This window comes from Carya illinoinensis, chromosome 5, assembly GCF_018687715.1.
Source record: "Carya illinoinensis cultivar Pawnee chromosome 5, C.illinoinensisPawnee_v1, whole genome shotgun sequence".
Classification (NCBI taxonomy): domain Eukaryota; kingdom Viridiplantae; phylum Streptophyta; class Magnoliopsida; order Fagales; family Juglandaceae; genus Carya; species Carya illinoinensis.
This window is the reverse complement of record NC_056756.1, coordinates 12871346-12894274: the sequence shown is the minus strand read 5'-3', so window position 1 is coordinate 12894274 and position 22929 is coordinate 12871346. Positions and strand designations below refer to the sequence as shown.

General features: G+C 36.7%; 1 protein-coding gene and 1 long non-coding RNA gene across 3 annotated transcripts; one reads left to right on the top strand and one right to left on the bottom strand.

Moving 5' to 3' along the window:
* Window positions 1–465: 465 nt before the first annotated feature.
* LOC122311097 (2,4-dichlorophenol 6-monooxygenase) lies at window positions 466–22110 on the bottom strand. Of its 2 annotated transcripts, none has more exons than XM_043125482.1 (11): window positions 21793–22110; window positions 21211–21293; window positions 20951–21086; window positions 19923–20416; window positions 19791–19838; window positions 19465–19639; window positions 2514–2626; window positions 2315–2411; window positions 1958–2177; window positions 1468–1621; window positions 466–1203 (listed from the first exon to the last, which is right to left on the bottom strand). In XM_043125482.1, exons 1-11 carry the CDS (start codon window positions 22010–22012, stop codon window positions 772–774), a joined length of 2172 nt encoding a protein of 723 aa, XP_042981416.1. In that variant the 5' UTR covers window positions 22013–22110; the 3' UTR covers window positions 466–771. The 2 variants fall into 2 exon arrangements, with proteins under 2 accessions (XP_042981416.1, XP_042981418.1); XM_043125484.1 differs by having other exon boundaries at window positions 21219–21293; window positions 21793–21861.
* Window positions 4612–17358, top strand: LOC122311098. Its single transcript, XR_006242730.1, has 3 exons — window positions 4612–5374; window positions 9267–9269; window positions 16904–17358. It is a non-coding gene; the product is annotated as an uncharacterized LOC122311098 (long non-coding RNA).
* Window positions 22111–22929: the final 819 nt, after the last annotated feature.

Sequence of the window (22929 nt, the reverse complement as noted above, 5' to 3'; positions counted from 1 at the left end):
GCGCTTACCTTGTAATTAAGTTGATCTCTTATATTTTCTTTTTCTTTTTCTTTTCTTAGCAAGCATATTCATTTAACTAGGCAAAATGATACATGAGAAATTGGTGGAGTTCCCCGACAATTACTCCAAAACAAACATATAACAGTTCATCTCTTATAAACTTCATGTGTACTTAGACCTTGCCTATTTATGTGGATTAATAAATTCTTCTTACTTGTATATATAAAAAAAGAAAACTATCATAAAAATCAAGAACTTCTAACTCTCAAGCAATTTAGGATTTCATAACTTACACTCGATAGTCAGTATAAAGTATCACACCAAATGTTGTCTTTGTGACCAAGTTCAAAACATAACTTTCGGCCCCTTTTCTTTTTGGTCTCGTTTACGTTATCGGTTTCTTTCGCTCTACACTCTTCCTTTTACGTCTTTAGGAGGGTGAATTGTTGCCACTTTTTCCTGAGCTGGTCTTAAAATTTAAAATTAACAGAGAACATTCAAATAACGGTACAAGTTATTATACCTGCAAAAGATAACAGACGGAGACAGCAAGCTTATAATAGCAGCCACTTCTGCCATGGGATTGCTTCCACCCCAAGAAATTTAAGGTCAAATTCCACGAACGGTCAAATATTCTATGAATCGTCTATAAAGAATTGATCAATCGGGTCTGCTCCAACATCCAGTTTGCAAGAGATCTGTGGCACCTGTACTTGCAGGCAATAAAGCACCTTCCAAACCAGATGGAGAATTCAAATAAAGGTCATAGCATTAGTTGCTGGTTTCATACATTTTTGTTGGCTTTACACCCAATATTGTAGAAAAAACCCTCTTCATCTCCATAATAGGATCCCCAACAATTGCCGACTTCATACGCCAAGCAATGTGCTCATCAGGCCTAACTAGAATGGCTCCTTTGTCAGTCATCTGACATATATCCCACCATGATGATGAAGTTGGTGACCTCTTCACTTCCACAACATTTACGTAATCCTCTAAAGTGGTCAATGCCACCTTACTTCCTGCTACAATCCCTCTTACAGTTCCATTGGGCCATAAAACACATACCTTAGCAGAAGCTTTGAATTCCTTCGCCACCTTGACTGCAGCATGAGCAAGAGGCCAGGACTTATCAACTGGTGCTATAATCAGAAGGAACTCAACTTTGTCACTAGATACAAGATCCAGTGTCGAAATGATCTCCTACAAAAATGTTTTCTCACATTAAAATTACTACAAATGGAAAACATGACATGCTAGCATATAAAAAGCATTCAAAACACTGGCAAGTTTGACACTTCAGGTTTCAGGAGCTCTGTTTCAATTTTCATCCAGCAATTTGTTACCTAAAGGCTAAACGATGTCTAATGTAACTATCATACAAACATCTAGCAATCTTGGTATGACAAAAGGACCCTTTGAGGTAATTTCAAGATGAAGCTAAAACAAAAATAAGTGACTACATACCTCACTTGATAGATCAGATAACACCCTCACATCCATATGGGGCAGCCTTGATCCTGGATCTGCAGAAGGAACATAGTCCCTCCGACGACCAGTCGGTGGTTCTGGAGCACCCAGTGAACTATTACTATCAGGAACTAGTGCTCCCTTGAGGTACCTAAATCAGTAGCCCATAATTAGACAGATGTTCAAAAACCACTCATTCAATTGATCTGACAAATGTTAATTAAAAAGGCATGTTTCTATGAAATCACATTATTAGTTAGAGCTACACAACACTAGGGACTAGTTCATTGTCTGTAACAGACAAAATGTCCATGACTTTCTTCTTTCAGTTGTAAACTCTAGTTAGGTATTTCTCAAGTATACTCCGTGTACCTGGCCTTTGCCTATTATTATGAATAAAACTTCTTGATTACCGATCAAAAAAACAAAAAAAAAAAATCTTAAATGAAGCAGCACAACCAAATATTGAGTTGAAGAGATGTGATACCTGAAACCAAGATCCTCAGCAGGGAACTGAAGTTGAAGGCTCTTTCCTTCTTTAAATATACTTCTTAATCTAGCAAGCCTCAAAGAACCAAGTGGGTTGCTTTCATTCAGAAGATACTCAGAGAGCTGTGCACGACCTACTGTAAAAATTCCATCCAGAATTACTCTCTGTAGTCCATATGGTAAAACAGAACCAACTCCACCATTAATGATTTGATGAACTGCAGTTCCAGAAAAAGGGACAATAAGTATCACGTCATCAGTAACAGGAAGTGAAAACATCTCAGGGTTTAAAAGGCTTGACTCATTGATTAGTATACAAAGATATTATTCAAGGCAATAAGATGTGTTGATTTACCAGAGTTTGCAACGGCTGGATCAATACCAAGTGCTGCAGGAACTCCCATGGCTGCTCTAAAGTTTTGAACACTAAGTGTTGTATTAAAAATGGCAATCTGGTGATGACGAATAATTTAGGTAAAGGATGCACTTACATTCAGAACTAAAATTAATGGGAACCAAATTAATTTTTTTTATTAGTGGGAATCAAATAATACCGGTTTACGTTCCATTTCATAAGTCTCGAGTATTGAAGATGGTGCAATACCCTTTACAAGAGAAGCTATTTTCCAAGCAAGATTGTGAGCATCTTGAATGCCAGTATTCATTCCTGCACAAGTTATGTAAAATTATTCAAAAGATTATTTTTCCTAGACTGACTAAAATAACTAGAAAAATTCCTCCTCCGATCAACTTAAGATCTCATCAAGCAGGACATGGACAATTGTTTTCATCTAATCCTGCCACAAAGGCTACCTGGTTTCAGGAGTGTACAGTATCCATTTCTTTCTTTTTTATAAGTATGTACGGTATCCATTTCAAAATTACATCTATAGGTTAACTCTGATAACTCTGATATCTTTTTTTTTTTTTTTTTAAAGTAATAAAATTTTATTAAAAAACACAAAATGTGAAATCCAGGTACACAGGAAATATACAAGAGAAGCACCTATCTAGAAAGAGAAAAGGCTACAAGAAAATCATTAAAATTAAGCCCATTGAAGTCTATAGAAAGCAATCCAAAGGATGAGAGTATTGAAAAGAAAGCTTGAGCTCCTCCATCGTCCATTCACAATTCTAAAAACTTCTATTTCTGGACAAGTACAACCCCCAAAATTTCTACCGTACATTTTCCTCCAAATACACCATATGATGCAAGTGGGAAACATTTTCCATAACATTTCAAAGTGGGCTCCCACCTAACCCGCCTCAAGAGCCAAAAAGATACATTATTCTTCAGGACATGATCCAAGCCAAGCCAACCCAACCTGACTAAGAAAATACTCCACCAAGCACTAGCCATCTTGCAATGGAGTAGAAGGTGATCCATGGACTCCCCCACTTCTCTTACACATGTAGCACCAATAAATAGCAACAATGTGTCTTTTGTCCTCATATTATCAATGGTGAGGTCCTTTCCTAGGGAAACTGTCCAAGCAAAAAATGCAACACTTGAAGGTACCTTAGTCTGTCAAATACTTTTCCAAAGAAATGGATTACTAACATGGGAAATAAGAACATTATAGAAAGAACAAACATTGAACTTCCCTTCCTTGGAAGGAGCCCAGAGGAGCTTGTCTTCACCTCCTTGTCTCAAACTAATGGGGTAGCATGGAAAGTTAATTCTAGAGAAGCATGGAAGGTGATGGCCCAGTAAACTATCGGTTTCACGAAAATATGTAGAAAACTCATTATCAGCAATTTTGCACATTAGATGGTTGGTGACATGACTCCCACACCATGAATGTTTGACATATTTTTCACACATACAAAAAACCCCTGCATACTTCGGAAAACAAGTGTGTGTTGTTTATAGATGTCATAAAATCCTAAATTCCAAACCTCAAACCATTCCTAAACTGTCTAATATTCACATACAACCAAATTCAAGGTGAAAAGATATGCATGCTCAGTATGGAAACTTCATGTATAAACAGCATTTCCCCTCTTTTGCATTGGCACCTTAAGGAATGCATCGAATCCAATTCACAACGCATTACTAGTGTCCAAGTATACAAAATAATAGCTTAAAGGCAGTAACTCCTAACATCCTCGGCAAGCCACAAGTCATGAAACAGATTCTTCCCAACCATCTCATTGCATGAAGAACAAATTCATTCTTAGTGATTCATGATTCTTTCTAGTGGAAATCATCAGGCAAAGGTTTGTTTACGGTACGAGCGTTCTACAAGTCCCTAACACAAACGCATCATACTCAGTTTCCATGGAAAAGATTGTGGAAACACAAGGCGCCCCTTAAAGCTGCCTTCTTCGTGTGGCCAGCTGCTCTGGCAAAGATCCTCACAACGGACAACTTGAGAAAATGAAGGGTGATCATTGTAGATTGGTGTTGTATGTGCAAAAACGGGGGAGAATCTGTGGATCATCTTCTACTACATTGCAAAGTAACTAGAGGGTTGTGGAACGAGGTTTTTAGTAGACTAGATGTAACATACGAACCTAGAAGTTAGATTAATTCAGTTAGAAATTATTTAGTTATGTTATTATTTTATTTATTCTTTTATTAATTACTTATTTATCTTTCTTCAGATGTTTATAATTATTAATTTGTTAAATAACTTAATAAATCAGATTAAGTAGAGTTTTAAAGAGGTTTCTTTTATCTTGTATTCCTTGTTTTTATCGGATGGATTTCAAATTGTTTTCAAAAAGATTCTGAGATCAGAACGACACTCAAATCAGATCCTATCTAAACTCCTTCTGAAGACCACGTAAATAAGAAACCCTTTCTCCATAAAACCCCACATTACTCAGACTCTTCACACACAAAAAGATAGGCAGAAAACTCACACCAGCCCAACGTAACAGCTCCTACAAACCTGGAAAATCACTCTCACAGCCAACCAAAGCAGCCAACTCGCCGGAAACCGCCACAGAAAGTGCCGACCAGCCCAGTCCCGTCGAACCCACTCCCTTCCGGTAAGCCCACGCCGGAATCTTCTCTCTCTCCCTCTGTTCTGTGTTTCGGTTTAATAGATTCTCTCTCTCTCTCTCTCTCTCTCTCTCTCTCTCTCTCTCTCTCTCTCCCTTGGTTTGCATCACCATTCCGAGAAGACCAATGGTGTTGCCGGTCACTTCCAGTCAACCCAGAGCTGTCATCGCCTCAGCTTCCTCTCGGTAAAGCATCGCACATCCACTTGCTTTTTCTTTTTCTTTCTTTGGTTCCAATGTTATGCGTGAGCCATTCCCGTAAGCCTCCTGGACTCTTTCATTTGCTTTACTTTAGACTTTTCCAATAGCCCCCCAAATAAATTCTTATATTACCTTTATGCCATTTAAAGCCCCCGTAATCATCTTTTTGAAGAACCTTTAGTTAAAATTACAATCCTGCCATTAAGTGCCTATGTAACAGCCCGCTAGAAATTCAATTGTGAAATTTCTATTAACTTTAGGAATCTCTTGAAAAACCCATAAGTTTTCACGAATCCATTAATCGTATAGGTTTTTGTCTAACTACATAGTTAGTGTTATTATTTACTATGGTATCAGAAGTGTATTTTTGATTATTGGAGATAGTTAGAAGTGTCAAAATGTATTATGATTTGTGCCATTAGACTCGGAGGGTTATTTAAAGTCTTATGGCGCAATAACATTTTTTTCATATTTTCGGACAAAACGTCTGTTCAAAATTGTAGATATTATTGGATAAAAAGAAATATCTTGAGGTAATTTTCGTGAATATTATTGGGTAAAAATATTTTGAGTTGATTTTTATAGATATTATTAGATAAAAATATCTTAAGTTGATTTTTGTAGATATTATTAGATAGAATATTATGAGATGATCTTTTATAGATATTTTGGGTAGGAGAAAACCACACTCAACTCTCAACTCCAGCCTTATCACCTCCCTTATCTCGTCCATAAATGTGTCCAGCCAGCACCCATGAACTTATCTTCAATTACTCCTTCTAATAAAAGATTATCAAACACTCTCTCTCGGACAGATTTTAGGAGATCTTTTGCACGCCCATTTCGAAGCTGTTGTAAGTGTTTTATCATAAAGTCTCCTTCATATAAGTTGTTCCTTTTTTAGTCTAGTTTACATGGATATCTTATTTGCCCCATTTGAAGATCATTTGATCAGTCAAATATTGTGTAAACTATAGAAAGGTCATTCTGGGAGATAAACTGGAGAATATGTTATAGTTTGGAGTTTTTGACCAAGCTAATGGATAGATATTGGTCCGAAATTTTTATGGAGTATTGTTAACATGTATATGTGACTATTGGTTGAGGATTTTTGCATGATTAAAGGTTTTGATGAAAGATGTTCTTAGATTTAGAAACTTAGAAACTGGAAGAGGAAAAACAGTTTCTGTTTTGAGAAAGTTTAACTCTTTGGTGGTCTAAACCTATTCTAATGACTTTGATAATTTTATTGGAGGATCCTAAACATCTTATATACATGTTATATTATTATTTTGAAGATATTTGATGTTAGTTTCAAATATATGAAATTTTATACAAAGAGATATTCAGATAAGCCAAAGTGTGGATATTCTTGGCTAAATTTATGTTTTGGTTAATTTCTAACCATGTGATCTTGAATTAGAAGCTTGTATATGTTTTAGGACATCTTTTTAAACCATGTAATGGTTTGGTTTGAAGATCATATATTTATAAGTCATAGATCAAGAGATTTATCAAAACTAGTTGAGGAAAAAGTTCCTGTTTTTGGACTAAGTGTAAAACCAAAAACTCCAAATGTTATTTTGTGATTTTGGTGACTTTAGTTTGATGATTTAAAGCATGGTTGATGTTAGGATGATATTATGAATATGTTAGAAGTAAGATTTGATTTTTGAAATTCTTGGAGATGTTTTGATTTAAGGTCAAAACTTGTGATTCAAGTGCTTGGATCTTTTTACAAAAAAGTTTGGTGTTGATTATTAGCTTTTTCTAAATGGATGTTTTAAGTATGGTTTTGAACTTAGGATTGGAAGATATTTGTTGCAAAATTTTGGTTTAAGCATGAGTTTTGAAGTTGGAAGGAATTGCAATAAAAATAAAGGGAAATGGCCTATGGATGTTTCGACCATAGTGTGTTCTTCATAGTTGTGTTTTGTTTTAAATTTTTCTGAGTTGATATTTAAGTTTAGGACAAAATTTACATGAGGAATGTAAATTTTGGAAACTTTTGGAGTTAGTATGCAAAATCCTTAAGTTATGGGTAAAACGGTCATTTTTCCACATGTAGAGAGTAAAATGAAAATTTTACTCTTTAAATTAGTATTTTCCATATTTCAAATTATTAGTGATTTAGTTCTAACTTTTAGAATCACTAATTACAGTTCCTCGTGATCGCACTTGAAGTTTTATAAGAAACGCAGAGATCGAGGTAAGTTAGCTTTTAACTTACTAGCAGTCTACTGTGTATGTGTGCTAAGTAAAGGAACTATAGTGTATGTATGTATGTTATCATATATGTCATGCCATGCCAAGTTATTACGTAATTATCTATTATACAGAATTTATTCTGTCATCAATTTTTATCTGTTACATAATATATTCTGTCATGTATTACTGTACATTACAAGTATGTCATGTTAAATATGTTGTCTATTATATGTTATGCCATGTTACGAAATGTTTCTATCTCAAATTGGTCATGTATTTCAAGTTATGTTCAAATCAAGTTATGTTACGTCAGAGCTCCAGTCCTTTAGTTTTCTAGTCACGTTTCATCTTGAGTACATTCAGTTTGTGTAGAATACATGGGGCCACAACAACTGTGGAGTATGTATTTAACAGCATTGTGATGTGTAGAATACATGGGGCCATAACAACTGTGGAGTATGTATTTACACGTAGAATACATGGGGCCACAACAACTGTGGAGTATGTATTTTTCATGTTAAGTCAAGTTTGCGTAGAATACATGAGGCCACAACAACTGTGAAGTATGTATTTACACGTAGAATACATGGGGCCACAACAACTGTGGAGTATGTATTTTTCATGTTAATTCAAGTTTCAGAGTAAGTTCATACTAAGTCAAGTTTCAGATCAAGTTCATGTCAAGTCAAGTTCAGTTCATGTTTCAATTTAAGTTATGTCAATTATGCTATGTTGTACGCTAAATTATGCTTTAATTATTTATGAATTTGATTATACATTTATGCTTCTACTGTCATCCATGCATCATTAGCATGTGTGGAAGTTTTTTGTTAACTTGCTGAGATTTGAAATCAAATCTCACTGTGGTAGTCCCAACTACCATTCCCCTCGAATGGTAGATCTTGTTACAGGACCTGAAGGAGGATCAGGAGCTGACCAACTAGACACAGTCGATTGAACGACGGTGCGTCGTTAATGTTAATATAGTAGTTAAATTACTACTTGTACGATGGAGTTACTTGTACGATGGAGTTACTTGTACGATGGAGTTGCATCTCCAGTACTTTTGAATCATAACTATTTTGGACTAGTGTTGTGATTTTAGTTGTTCAATAGGTTTTTATGTATGGAGTATGTTTTAAGCATTTGAGATATTTTCAATTTGGTGCATAGTATTGCTAAAGAAAAAAAAAAATTATCCGCTGCGAATATTGCATATTGTTAGATGCATGTTAGGAACATTGCATCTTATATGTCACGAACGGGAGCAGGTAACCTTGTGTTGCATGTCTCGACGCTTCAAATTTCCGTTCGATCCCAAATGGAATTTGGGGGCGTCACAGGGTGGTATCAGAGCAATACGTCTCTGGGCAGTAAATCCACATGTCCTTAGAAAATGCACCAAATATTAGGTTTGAAATTTAGTTGTCATTAGGCTTGAATTTCTTAAAGGTATGAGAGGTATTATATGATTGTAATATGTATACTCGTGTGTTACAGGAAGCGACAAATGACTCATGGTAGAATACCTCAAAACCCTGAAGGTGGTATCAATCAGGAGAATCATGATTCCCCGATGGATGGAGGATTAGCTGAAGCTGTGCGTATGCTGACTGACGTGCTTAGACATCAGCAACAGCAACAAGTGAACGCACCTAGACCCGAAGTTAGGGGTTGTCCATATGAGAAGTTTATGCTTTACCGTTACCCAAATTTTTTTGGTAATGAAGGACCATTGAGAGCCGAGAAATGGATTATAGATCTCGAGAGAACGTACGAGATTTGTGGATGTCTTGAGGACCAAAAGGTTCTATATGCTGGATACCTATTCCAAGGAGAAGCTGGAATATGGTGGGATACACGTAGGCAACTTCTAGTTAGGGAACTAGGTAGTATGGCTGCATTGTCTTGGGAGAGGTTCAAGGAAGAGTTTGACAACAGATTCTTCCCAGACTCTGTCAAACAATTGAAAGCCCTGGAATTTGCGTCCTTAAAACAAGGTAGTTTGACTGTAGAGCAGTATGCTGCTAAATTCATGGCATTGGGAAGGTTTGCACCACACTTGATTTCAACTCAAAAGATGCAGGCACAAAAGTTTCAAGCAGGACTTCTGCCTAGAATCCGAAGTCAAGTAGCTTGCCTTAGAATAGAGAATTACCAAGAGTTGGTAAATGTAGCGACAATAGCAGAGGCTGAGCAGAAGGAATTGGCGATCCAGAACATGACCGATCGAAAGAGGGCCATGCCATTTACTACAAGCAGTAGTGCTGAGAAAAAGAGGCCTTTTTCTAATCCGGAGAAAGGCAAGGGAATAATGATTGGAGGACAGAAGCCGTCCTTTTATTCACCATGCCCTAAGTGTGGTAAGCTTCATTCTGGAGAATGTTACAAGGGATATGGAGTCTGTTACTGATGTGGAAAACCAGGACATATGATTAGAGATTGTCCTAACGCCAAACAAGGTAGTGGAGCTGGTGATCGCAAGCCAAGGCCCCACATCCCGGCACGAGTGTATGCAGTAACACCAGGTGATTTTGATGTTGACGCACCTGAAACTGATGAAGCTGGCGTCATGACTGGTATTTTTTTTTATTTTATTTTATATTTTTTTTCTTTCCTTTTAGTATTTATGATGTTGCAGGTATTATGAATGTGTTAGAATTAGTATTAATATTGGTATATATATATTTTTTTTAGGAAGGGTTAATTTGTTTAGGTTCTCGGCTTGTGCACTATTCGATTCAGGTGCGTCGCAGTCCTTTGTGTCTGCAGCGTTTGCACGAATTTGTAGTTTGCAGACTGAACTATTACCACGACGGGTTGTAGTATTAATTCCCGATGGGAATACAGTATCTTGTACCCGTTTAGTTAATGATTGTCCGTTAGAGCTAGAAGGAAGGACACTGAAGGCTAACTTGTTAGTATTCGGTCAGATGGAATTCGACCTGATTTTGGGGATGGACTGGCTTTTCAAGCACTACGCTAAGATAGACTGTCGGAAACGAGAGGTTGTGTTTGAACCTCCAACTGAAGACAGGATGAGTTACGCAGGAACATCAGTTAAGGCCACCCCACCTTTGATCTCGGCGTTGCAAGCTAGGAAGTGTATCTATGATGGAGCCTCAGCGTTTCTATTGATAACTGTAGAGGAGACAACCAAAACTATAGGAATCCAAGGGATACCTGTGGTTGAAGACTTTCCTGAAGTTTTCGTTGATGAGTTACCTGGTTTACCACCAGATAGAGAAGTAGAATTCCAAATAGAGTTGGAGCCGGCAACAACTCCGACTCACAAGGCGCCATATCGTATGGCCCCTACCGAGTTGAAGGAGCTCAAGCTACAATTGGAAGAACTTTTGGAGAAGGGTTTTATCCGCCCTAGTTCTTCGCCGTGGGGAGCACCTGTGTTATTTGTGAAGAAAAAAGATGGATCTATGAGGATGTGTATAGACTATAGAGAGTTGAATAAAGTGACGATTAAGAATAGATACCCATTACCCAGAATCGATGATTTGTTGGATCAGTTGCAAGGAGCAGCAGTGTTTTCAAAGATTGACCTGAGATCCGGGTATCATCAGCTAAAAGTCAAGGATCAAGATGTGCTGAAAACTGCCTTTAGGACAAGGTATGGCCACTTTGAGTTTTTAGTGATGCCTTTTGGGTTAACCAATGCTCCAGCCGCATTCATGGACATGATGAACAAAATATTCAGACCTTATTTGGATAATTTTGTTGTCGTATTCATTGATGACATCTTAATCTACTCTAAGAACAAGGAGGAACACAGACATCATCTAAGCATGGCTTTAACTATACTTAAGGATCAGAAACTTTATGCCAAACTTAGTAAGTGTGAGTTCTGGCTGGAAGAAGTAAAATTTCTAGGTCATGTGATCTCTAGTAGAGGAGTAGCAGTAGACCCGAGCAAGATTGAAGCTGTAACGAACTGGCAGAGACCGACCAGTGTGCATGAGATCCGAAGTTTCTTAGGACTGGCTGGTTACTATAGGAGATTTGTGGAAGGATTCTCCCGTTTGTCTGGACCACTCACCGCCCTGACTAAGAAAAATGTGAAATTTACTTGGAATGATAAGTGCGAAACAAGTTTTCTTGAGTTGAAGAAAAGACTTACCACCGCACCGGTACTTACACTGCCGGAACCTCTTAAATCTTTTGTAGTATATAGCGATGCATCTAAAGCAGGACTCGGATGTGTGCTAATGCAAGAAGGGAAAGTGGTTGCTTATGTTTCACGACAACTGAAGAATCACGAACAGAATTATCCTACTCATGATTTGGAATTAGCTGCAGTAGTTTTTGCTCTTAAGATTTGGAGACATTATTTGTATGGAGAGAAGTGTGAAGTCTTCACAGATCACAAAAGCCTAAAGTACCTGTTTGAGCAGAAGAATCTTAATATGAGGCAAAGAAGATGGCTGGAATTAATCAGCGACTATCAGTGCGACATCAAGTATCATCCTGGAAAGGCCAACGTGGTAGCTGATGCTTTAAGCCGCAAGAGCAGACAAGAAGCTTCATCAGTTCCTTCATCAAAAGTAAATTCCCTCTTATGTAGTATGAGAAAACTGTTGATTAGAAACCGTAGTCAGGAAACCATGTTGACTACAATCCAATAATTCATTCCATTGGACTGGGAAGAACTGAAAGACCGTCAAAAGAAGGACAGTAAACTTGCGGAAGTTGTAAAAAAGATCGAAAAGTCAAAAGGACCAATGGACTTTAGCCTCAGAGAGGATGGGACTCTGTATTACAAGGACCGAAGAGTCATTCCAGCAGATGAAGAGTTAAAGGAAAAAGTACTAAAGGAAGCTCATAACACACCTTACACTGCTCATCCTGGTAGTACAAAAATGTATCAGGATTTGAAACAGTCTTTTTGGTGGGAAGGAATGAAGAAGGACGTAGCAGAATTTGTGAACAAATGTTCTGTCTGTAGATTAGTAAAAGCAGAGCACCAAAAGCCAGCCGGTAAATTGCAGTCATTGCCAATCCCAGAATGGAAATGGGAGGATATTTCCATGGATTTTATAGTAGGCTTTCCAAGGACCTCAGCCGGAAATAATACTATCTGGGTAATAGTTGATCGTCTGACAAAAAGTGCTCACTTCATACCCATTAAGAATACAGATTCTCTAGAAAGATTGACGAGAATTTATATAGCAGAGATTGTCAGATTGCATGGAGTGCCTAAGACGATCGTATCAGATAGAGACCCTCGTTTTACGTCACGCTTCTGGAAAAGTTTACAAGAATCGATGGGCTCTAGTCTGAGGTTTAGTAGTGCATACCACCCACAAACAGATGGACAGACAGAAAGGACGATTCAAACTTTGGAAGATATGCTAAGAGCCTGTGTTTTGGATTACAAAGGGAATTGGGAGAAACAATTACATTTGGTAGAATTTGCTTATAACAATAGTTTTCAGGCCACTATTCAAATGGCACCATATGAAGCCTTGTATGGTAGAAAGTGTAGATCACCTCTGTATTGGGATGAAGTAGGAGAAAGCAAAATAGTTGGACCAGAAGTCTTACAAGAGATTAAGGACCAAGTACACTTGATTAAAGAAAGGATGAAAACAGCACAGAGTCGACAGAAGAGCTACGCTGATAATCGAAGGAGGAGCATAGATTTTAAAGTTGGAGATTGGGTCTATGTGAAGGTATCTCCTATGAGAGGAGTAAGTCGTTTCAGAGTGAAAAACAAATTAAGTCCGAGATATGTGGGACCCTATGAGATAGTGGAGAAAGTGGGAGTAGTTGCATATCGTTTGGAATTGCCAACTGAGTTCCATGGAATTCATAATGTTTTCCACGTGTCTTCTTTGAAAAAGAGTTTTGGGAATCAGACACCAATGATAGTGGATCCCGATAGCATACCTTTACAACCCAACTTGACCTATGAAGAGAAGCCAATGCAAATTCTTGACTGGAAAGATAAAGAGTTGCGGAACCGTAAGATCCCATTGGTTAAAGTACTTTGGCAAAATCATAATATTCAAGAGGCGACTTGGGAGAAGGAAGTTGATATGCGAGTCAAGTACCCCTAGTTGTTTGACATCTAAATTCAGTCTTGCAGAGTTGTTTTGGGCTTTTGCTTAATTGATACTTTGTGGTTCACTTGTACGGGACTGACAATATCAGACGTTGTACTTCGTTATTCGAATATCAATAAAGTATATGTGTTTCCTTAACTTTTGAATTGTTATTTCTTACTTACTTCGATTTCGAGGACGAAATCTTTTTTTTAGGAGGGGAGATTGTAACAGCCCGCTAGAAATTCAATTGTGAAATTTCTATTAACTTTAGGAATCTCTTGAAAAACCCATAAGTTTTCACGAATCCATTAATCGTATAAGTTTTTGTCTAACTACATAGTTAGTGTTATTATTTACTATGGTATCAAAAGTGTATTTTTGATTATTGGAGATAGTTAGAAGTGTCAAAATGTATTATGATTTGTGCCATTAGACTCGGAGGGTTATTTAAAATCTTATGGCGCAATAACATTTTTTCATATTTTCGGACAAAACGTCTGTTCAAAATTGTAGATATTATTGGATAAAAAGAAATATCTTGAGGTAATTTTCGTGAATATTATTGGGTAAAAATATTTTGAGTTGATTTTTATAGATATTATTAGATAAAAATATCTTAAGTTGATTTTTGTAGATATTATTGGATAGAATATTATGAGATGATCTTTTATAGATATTTTGGGTAGGAGAAAACCACACTCAATTCTCAACTCCAGCCTTATCACCTCCCTTATCTCGTCCATAAATGTGTCCAGCCAGCACCCATGAACTTATCTTCAATTATTCCTTCTAATAAAAGATTATCAAACACTCTCTCTCGGACAGATTTTAGGAGATCTTTTGCACGCCCATTTCGAAACTGTTGTAAGTGTTTTATCATAAAGTCTCCTTCATATAATTGTTCCTTTTTTAGTCTAGTTTACATGGATATCTTATTTGCCCCATTTGAAGATCATTTGATCAGTCAAATATTGTGTAAACTATAGAAAGGTCATTCTGGGAGATAAACTGGAGAATATGTTATAATTTGGAGTTTTTGACCAAGCTAATGGATAGATATTGGTCCGAAATTTTTATGGAGTATTGTTAACATGTATATGTGACTATTGGTTGAGGATTTTTGCATGATTAAAGGTTTTGATTAAAGATGTTCTTAGATTTAGAAACTTAGAAACTGGAAGAGGAAAAACAGTTTCTGTTTTGAGAAAGTTTAACTCTTTGGTGGTCTAAACCTATTCTAATGACTTTGATAATTTTATTGGAGGATCCTAAACATCTTATATACATGTTATATTATTATTTTGAAGATATTTGATGTTAGTTTCAAATATATGAAATTTTATGCAAAGAGATATTCAGATAAGCCAAAGTGTGGATATTCTTGGCTAAATTTATGTTTTGGTTAATTTCTAACCATGTGATCTTGAATTAGAAGCTTGTATATGTTTTAGGACATCTTTTTAAACCATGTAATGGTTTGGTTTGAAGATCATATATTTATAAGTCATAGATCAAGAGATTTATCAAAACTAGTTGAGGAAAAAGTTCCTGTTTTTGGACTAAGTGTAAAACCAAAAACTCCAAATGTTATTTTGTGATTTTGGTGACTTTAGTTTGATGATTTAAAGCATGGTTGATGTTAGGATGATATTATGAATATGTTAGAAGTAAGATTTGATTTTTGAAATTCTTGGAGATGTTTTGATTTAAGGTCAAAACTTGTGATTCAAGTGCTTGGATCTTTTTACAAAAAAGTTTGGTGTTGATTATTAGCTTTTTCTAAATGGATGTTTTAAGTATGGTTTTGAACTTAGGATTGGAAGATGTTTGTTGCAAAATTTTGGTTTAAGCATGAGTTTTGAAGTTGGAAGGAATTGCAACAAAAATAAAGGGAAATGGCCTATGGATGTTTCGACCATAGTGTGTTCTTCATAGTTGTGTTTTGTTTTAAATTTTTCTGAGTTGATATTTAATTTTAGGACAAAATTTACATGAGGAATGTAAATTTTGGAAACTTTTAGAGTTAGTATGCAAAATCCTTAAGTTATGGGTAAAACGGTCATTTTCCCACATGTAGAGAGTAAAATGAAAATTTTACTCTTTAAGTTAGTATTTTCCATATTTCAAATTATTAGTGATTTAGTTCTAACTTTTAGAATCACTAATTACAGTTCCTCGTGATCGCACTTGAAGTTTTATAAGAAACGCAGAGATCGAGGTAAGTTAGCTTTTAACTTACTAGCAGTCTACTGTGTATGTGTGCTAAGTAAAGGAACTATAGTGTATGTATGTATGTTATCATATATGTCATGCCATGCCAAGTTATCACGTAATTATCTATTATACAGAATTTATTCTGTCATCAATTTTTATCTGTTACATAATATATTTTGTCATGTATTACTGTACATTACAAGTATGTCATGTTAAATATGTTGTCTATTATATGTTATGCCATGTTACGAAATGTTTCTATCTCAAATTGGTCATGTATTTCAAGTTATGTTCAAATCAAGTTATGTTACGTCAGAGCTCCAATCCTTTAGTTTTCTAGTCACGTTTCATCTTGAGTACATTCAGTTTGTGTAGAATACATGGGGCCACAACAACTGTGGAGTATGTATTTACACGTAGAATACATGGGGCCACAACTGTGGAGTATGTATTTTTCATGTTAAGTCAAGTTTGCGTAGATTATATGGGGCCACAACAACTGTGGAGTATGTATTTACACGTAGAATACATGAGGCCACAACAACTGTGGAGTATGTATTTTTCATGTTAATTCAAGTTTCAGAGTAAGTTCATACTAAGTCAAGTTTCAGATCAAGTTCATGTCAAGTCAAGTTCAGTTCATGTTTCAATTTAAGTTATGTCAATTATGCTATGTTGTACGCTAAATTATGCTTTAATTATTTATGAATTTGATTATACATTTATGCTTCTACTGTCATCCATGCATCATTAGCATGTGTGGAAGTTTTTTGTTAACTTGCTGAGATTTGAAATCAAATCTCACTGTGGTAGTCCCAACTACCATTCCCCTCGAATGGTAGATCTTGTTACAGGACTTGAAGGAGGATCAGGAGCTGACCAACTAGACACAATCGATTGAACGACGGTGCGTCGTTAATGTTAATATAGTAGTTAAATTACTACTTGTACGATGGAGTTGCATCTTCAGTACTTTTGGATCATAACTATTTTGGACTAGTGTTGTGATTTTAGTTGTTCAATAGGTTTTTATGTATGGAGTATGTTTTAAGCATTTGGAATATTTTCAATTTGGTGCATAGTATTGCTAAAAAAAAAAAAAAAATTATCCGATGCGAATATTGCATATTGTTAGATGCATGTTAGGAACATTGCATCTTATATGTCATGAACGGGGGCAGGTAACCTTGTGTTGCATGTCTCGACGCTTCAAATTTCCGTTCGATCCCAAATGGAATTTGGGGGCGTCACAGCCTATGCCTTATTTTATGTTCCTATACGTGGGCTGCCCCTCACTTAGGCCTTGGGCCTCCTGCTTTCTTAAGTGGTTGCTATCATATTATTTTAAATTAGGGCTTGATTTTACTACATTTCAGCAATTGTTTTAGTGATTTTTTTGGACAGATTATATTTTCAGAAAAAAAGGAAAACATCACCTTTACAGAAACTTTATCTACTTAAATAAATTAGTCTTAGACCCTTTTTATAGAAAATATTTAAGGGCTTTTAAGGATACCTTTAAAGTATTCTAGTATATTGTTTCAGCTTATTATCATAATTCATATTCCAATTAACCTTTAACTAGTTTTTATAAAATTATTAAGTTATGTGTTTGCACAAAATATTAAGTATCGTGATATGAGTTTTGGAATAATATTAGCTTATTTAACCTTTATTTGAATATTTATTAGATTATCTATATGGTAAGATTTTAAGTAATTAGATTGCTACGACACGTTTTCTAGAAAGATTAGTAACGTCTAGTGCCTCGTATAGGTCACGAGCTACGACGTGAGTTTTCGGAAGCAGCGCTAAGAGGTAAATAATATGATCATATAAATGTATGTGTAATGTAAATATTATAATTGGGTACGGTAATATGATATGGTTTTGATGGTTATCTACGTTGAGCTAAGAGCAAAGTCAAGGTTAGATCGCTTTCATGAACTTCTATGAATTATGATGATTTATATGAAAGTAAGCCTATATATGTGTTATGCTTTTATGGATTGTTGATTGATGGATTGAATGTTACTAAAATCACATGGAAGCCATGATATGATCATATAATAATTTAAGATAGGTATTCTATGAATTAAAATAGCCAGATCATGCATGCTTCATTCATGTAGTGCTTAGACCATGTATGCCATGTATTGTTCATGCAATAACCTAAGTCAAGCATGCCATGTAATAAATAGCCAGATCATGTATGCCATATTCATGTAGTTTGAGATCATGCATGCCATGAAATGTCATAAAATGATTAAATCATGTTAGGCCATGTCATGCTATGCTATACCATGTACAAGAATATATCATGTTATGCCATGCCATGTACAAGAATATGCCATGCTAGAAAAGTCTATGAAGTCCAAGAAAATTATCATGCATTAAGAAAGATAAACATTTTAGGGTAGCACGGACCCAAGCGTGTTTACCATAGTCATGCTAAGACGGTACCACGGACTCAAGCGTGGTTACCACAAGTTAAGTGAAACACGGACTCAAGCGTGTTTCACTCCATGTCATGCAAGTTAAGTGAACATGGACCCAAGCATGTTTCACTTCATGTCAAGCAAGATAAGTGAAACATGGACCCAAGCGTGTTTCACTCCAAGTCAAGCAAGATAAGTGAAACACGGACTCAAGCGTGTTTCACTCCACGTCAAGCAAGATAAGTGAAACACGGACTCAAGCGTGTTTCACTTCATGTTATGCAAGTTAAGTGAAACACGGACTCAAGCGTGTTTCACTACATGACAAGTTATGTGGTGCCATGGACTCAAGCGTGGTTCACCATGAAATAAGTACAATTCAAGATAAACAAGTTACTCATGCATTCACGCTTCAAGTTTGCCATGATTATGAATGTTTCCGTTCATGTTAATCCATAAATATTATATGAAAGTTATGATAAGGCTTTAAAAATCAAATTTATGCTAAGCTAGATAGTATTTATGGTATGATGTATTATTACTGAGTATTCGACTCATTTTTATTGTTTGTCTTTTGTTTTCTTCTATGTTGATTGCCACAGATGGGGATTATGATGATGCAGAGCTGGATGGCCAGGAGTAGATTTAGTATAAGGACTTAGAGTTGAATAAGTGTCATTTACACAAGGATTAAGTTTCTTTTATGTCATTTCAATAACTAGTCTTGTTTAAGACTAGCTCATGTTTTGCTTTATTCAGTTTCAAGTTAAAAGACTATTTATATCATTTCACTTAAGTCTTTTTCAATAAATGAGGTACTTCAGAGTAATGAGTCTCTTTACCGGGCATTTTATCCTGTTTGTTAGTAACGTCTCTATCCTACGGGAACGGGGCGTTACACTAGACTTGGGATGGGTTATGCCAGAGACCGTAGTGGCAACACTAGCTAGCTGGATTGACCTAAGGGGTAACAACCAGATTAAGGCTTTATGGAAGATGGTTCCGATTTGAATCCTATGGTGCGTTTGGCAAGAGTGCAACGCACGGACATTCGAGGACAAAGAGAGATTGATGGAGGAGCTGAAAACATTCTTTTTTAGAACTCTTTGTACTTGGGCCATCGCTGTTAATTTTAATGGCCAAGATCTTCATGATTTCCTTTTTTCCTTCGTTCCTACATAGCTAGGACATTCTTTGTACTGAACGTGGCTTTTGCCGATTCTTTTATAATATACTTCTTACTTTTCTCAAAAAAATGATTCTTTCTAACTTTAATTTAAAATAGTTCACAATGTTAAGACAAGCTTCAGGGAAAAACACTTCGCATCATATATACTAGAGGAATTGTAACATCCACACAAATGAGGGCTACTGACCAAAACCACCAGCAGGAGGAAATCGATGAGCAGCATCACCAGCAAGTATTATGCGATTGCCATTACATACAAACTTCTCGGCAACCTCCGCATGCATCACCCACGGCTTTATATCAATCACATCTATGTCTGAAAGCTCTTGACCAATCAATTTGAATATCAACTTCTTGCATATCTACAAAAAGTTTAATCCTTCACAGAAAAACTAACAATAAAATTCATCACTATGGCTAAAAAATCCTCAGAAGGATCATCACATGTAAAGTATCAAGATTTTCAATAGGGCATCTCACTCTCTCAAGCTACCTAGTAATTTTCCTTTATACCTTGGGAGTGAAATCTTCAAGGTTTTGCTGAGGTGGATAGAAAGGTATCTGTAAATTCATGAGCAGTTAGTAATTCAAAATTTGAGTATATGGTGCACAATATAGTAGCATTATTACCTAATCCTGAAATACCTGCAATACAAACTCCCCTTGCTTGAGATCATGAGCAACAAGGACCCCAATGGCTTCAGTATTGAAGATAAAAAACAGCATACCGGGTCTCTCATTGAGCAAGTACTGTCCAAGGTCTCTGCTTAGAAAATGGACACTGACAAGATTTTGTAAGTTTCTCTCACCTCTCAAATCTATTCCTACGAGCTTCCGGACAGTACTTCCAGCACCATCGGTACCAACAAGGATGTTACACTGAACATTCTTCTGCATATACTTCCCTTCCTCAAGAAAAGCTGCAGTTGCTTTAACACATTGGCCGGTGGCATCAATGGACACACACTCGTGCCCCAGCAAAATTTCCCTTCCCTTAAGGGGCCTATGATTCAGGCCTTCTAGGACTTGCGATGTGTAAACATGGAAGCTAAGATCTTCGAGCTGCTTAAGTAGTGATGCAGTCAACTTGTACTGTGAGAAGTGTGCAACAGAGACTGGGCTCACAACTTTCTCGAAATCTGGTGTCAAAAAACAAGAGGATTATATCATGCTTGATCTTTTGAAGGTCATAAGTCACATAAAGTGTTCTCATACCTCGCATTGCCTACTGGTAGGAAATGACATACATCAACGGGCATCAAACACTTTTTTTAAGTACAAGGGCATTAAACACTTGCACAATAAACAAAAATAATACCCATGACTTCACATATAATTAACTAGCACACCACAGGTTTTAATCTCTCTTTTTTTTTTATGTTGAGGAACCTAAGCAAAAATAATACCCATGACTTCACATATAATCTCTCTCTCTCTCTCTCTCTCTCTCTCTCTCTCTCTCTCTCTCTCTCTCTCTCTCTCTCTCTCTCTCTCTCTCTCTCTCTCTCCAAGGCAGGGCCCTTCGGATCTACTCCTGCAGACAAAACCCCGTCCGGTGCACACCACAGGTTTTAATCTCACAACCCTACTTGAAAGAATGACTGCATGTAGGAAATATACCCAACAGTATTGCATAAAGAGTGGCAATATTAGAATACTGAAGAAAATCAAACCTTGAGGATGCATATGGTCCACTGAACCAAGAACAGAACCAGTGAGTGAAGTACAATATATGAACTTTCGCCATAGATTAACAGGAGATTGAGAGCTCTGGATCTCCTCTGCCAGCCCATCTATCTTGCGAAACACCTGACAAGGTAAATCAACACATTTAATGAAGTTGGAACTTTTTTATTAGTTTAAAAGAAATTCCAATTTGGGAAAAAAAAATAACCAGCCCAATTGAATTTTATTTTCATGCGTGCTAGCCAACCTCCATACTTCGATTGTTAATGAAATGAGCCTGTGGATGTTTAGAAAATGTCTTGGCTTTCTCCAAAACCGCACATTTCACACCTACAAAGACCATTAAGGATGATAATTCAGCAGTGGAAAGTGAGAAATTTTGTAAAACTATAACCTTAAAATTGCATCACCCACATCAATCCGCAAGGGGGAACACCGAATGGTGAACAAAAAGATAGATTTCACGAATGACAATTCACTGTTAAAAACGATAATACTAATAGCCTCCTACAACAACTCCCAACATTTTAAAACGATGACTTGCCAGACCACATGAACCATTACATTCTCACACACCCCAACTAAAACAAAGTACCAGCATAACCGATTCCCACTAAAACCAGCATTCACTGCCCAATTAAACATAGAACTAATACACAACGATGGCACTAATATATCCAGATTCACATTTTCATTATTATCCCCAAAAAAAAAATCTTTTACACACAATGAATAAAAGCAACACATCCGGATTTCGTTTTCACTTCACAAACTCTCTAGGCAGCCAAATGAGATAGGAAAGAAAATACTAGGGTCGAAGAAGTAATACCCAGTTTGGTAAGAAGTATAGCGAGAACGAGACCGACAGGTCCAGCCCCCACTATCAGAACCGGAAGCACCGTATCTTCTTGATGGCCATTAAAAACGTTGGAGTCTGATAGGCCTCTTCTTAGAATCTGATTGAGCGGAGGTGGGTATGCTTTGATTCTGGCAATACCATCGTTTTGTAGACCATTCAAACTCTTCTTCGCGAACCCCAAAACCTTCATGATTACTGAAAGACGAAGCTTCACAGCGGCAAACCGACGTCGCTATTTTCACACAGAAGCAGCCCGACTGATGAAGCCATGTTCAGGCTGGAGGGGTAAAATCACGTATAGAATATCATCAAAACGACGTCGGAGCAGTCCACAATGTCTTTCTTTTTCTTTTCTTTTTTGCTTTTTTAAAAAAAAAAAAAAAAAATCAAGCGGTCCACAATGTTGGATACGTTATTAATGCCAATGGGTCAGACGTAAATCTGGTCGACAATGTACGACGTGGGTAGATATAATCCGTTAGTTTGATTGAAGACGGTGTAATTGTTTTTTTTTTAGTAAAATATTATCATTCATTTATCAAGAAAAATTTATATAGACACATTTTATGATATTTTCATATCAATCTTTTAGAACTCCATCAGTACATTATTAGACTGATCTGAACTTTAATACTGCTAGACCTCTTTATACAAAAACATTCAAAAGACATCACTCTGTTTAAACAGAGACTCAATCTCACCATTTATAGAAAATGATGACTCAATCTTTTCGGAGTCGCGAACAAAACCATTGAAAAGATGAACTCATTTGTTAGGGAGATTTTTCCCCACGGCCTTAGGCTCAAGAGGATCAGCCCAGATCCATAGAGCCCCTCAGTGATTCGATGGGGACTGAGGACCCACGTAAGTTAGGCATGCAAATCTAGGTCGGGATGGGACGCTAAGTAGAGAGTGTGGGGGCCTACACTAGCAAAATGAGGAAGGAGGCACTCCAGATGGAGGGGACTGGACTCTAAAGCAATACTAAAGGATCACGTTGTATTAAATGAACTCACTATAAAATCACGTTGCATTAATTGCTTCCTCCAAAGGGCCACGCCGCATTAAAAGAAGCATCGCAGAGGGAACTCTGAGGGGACACCCCTC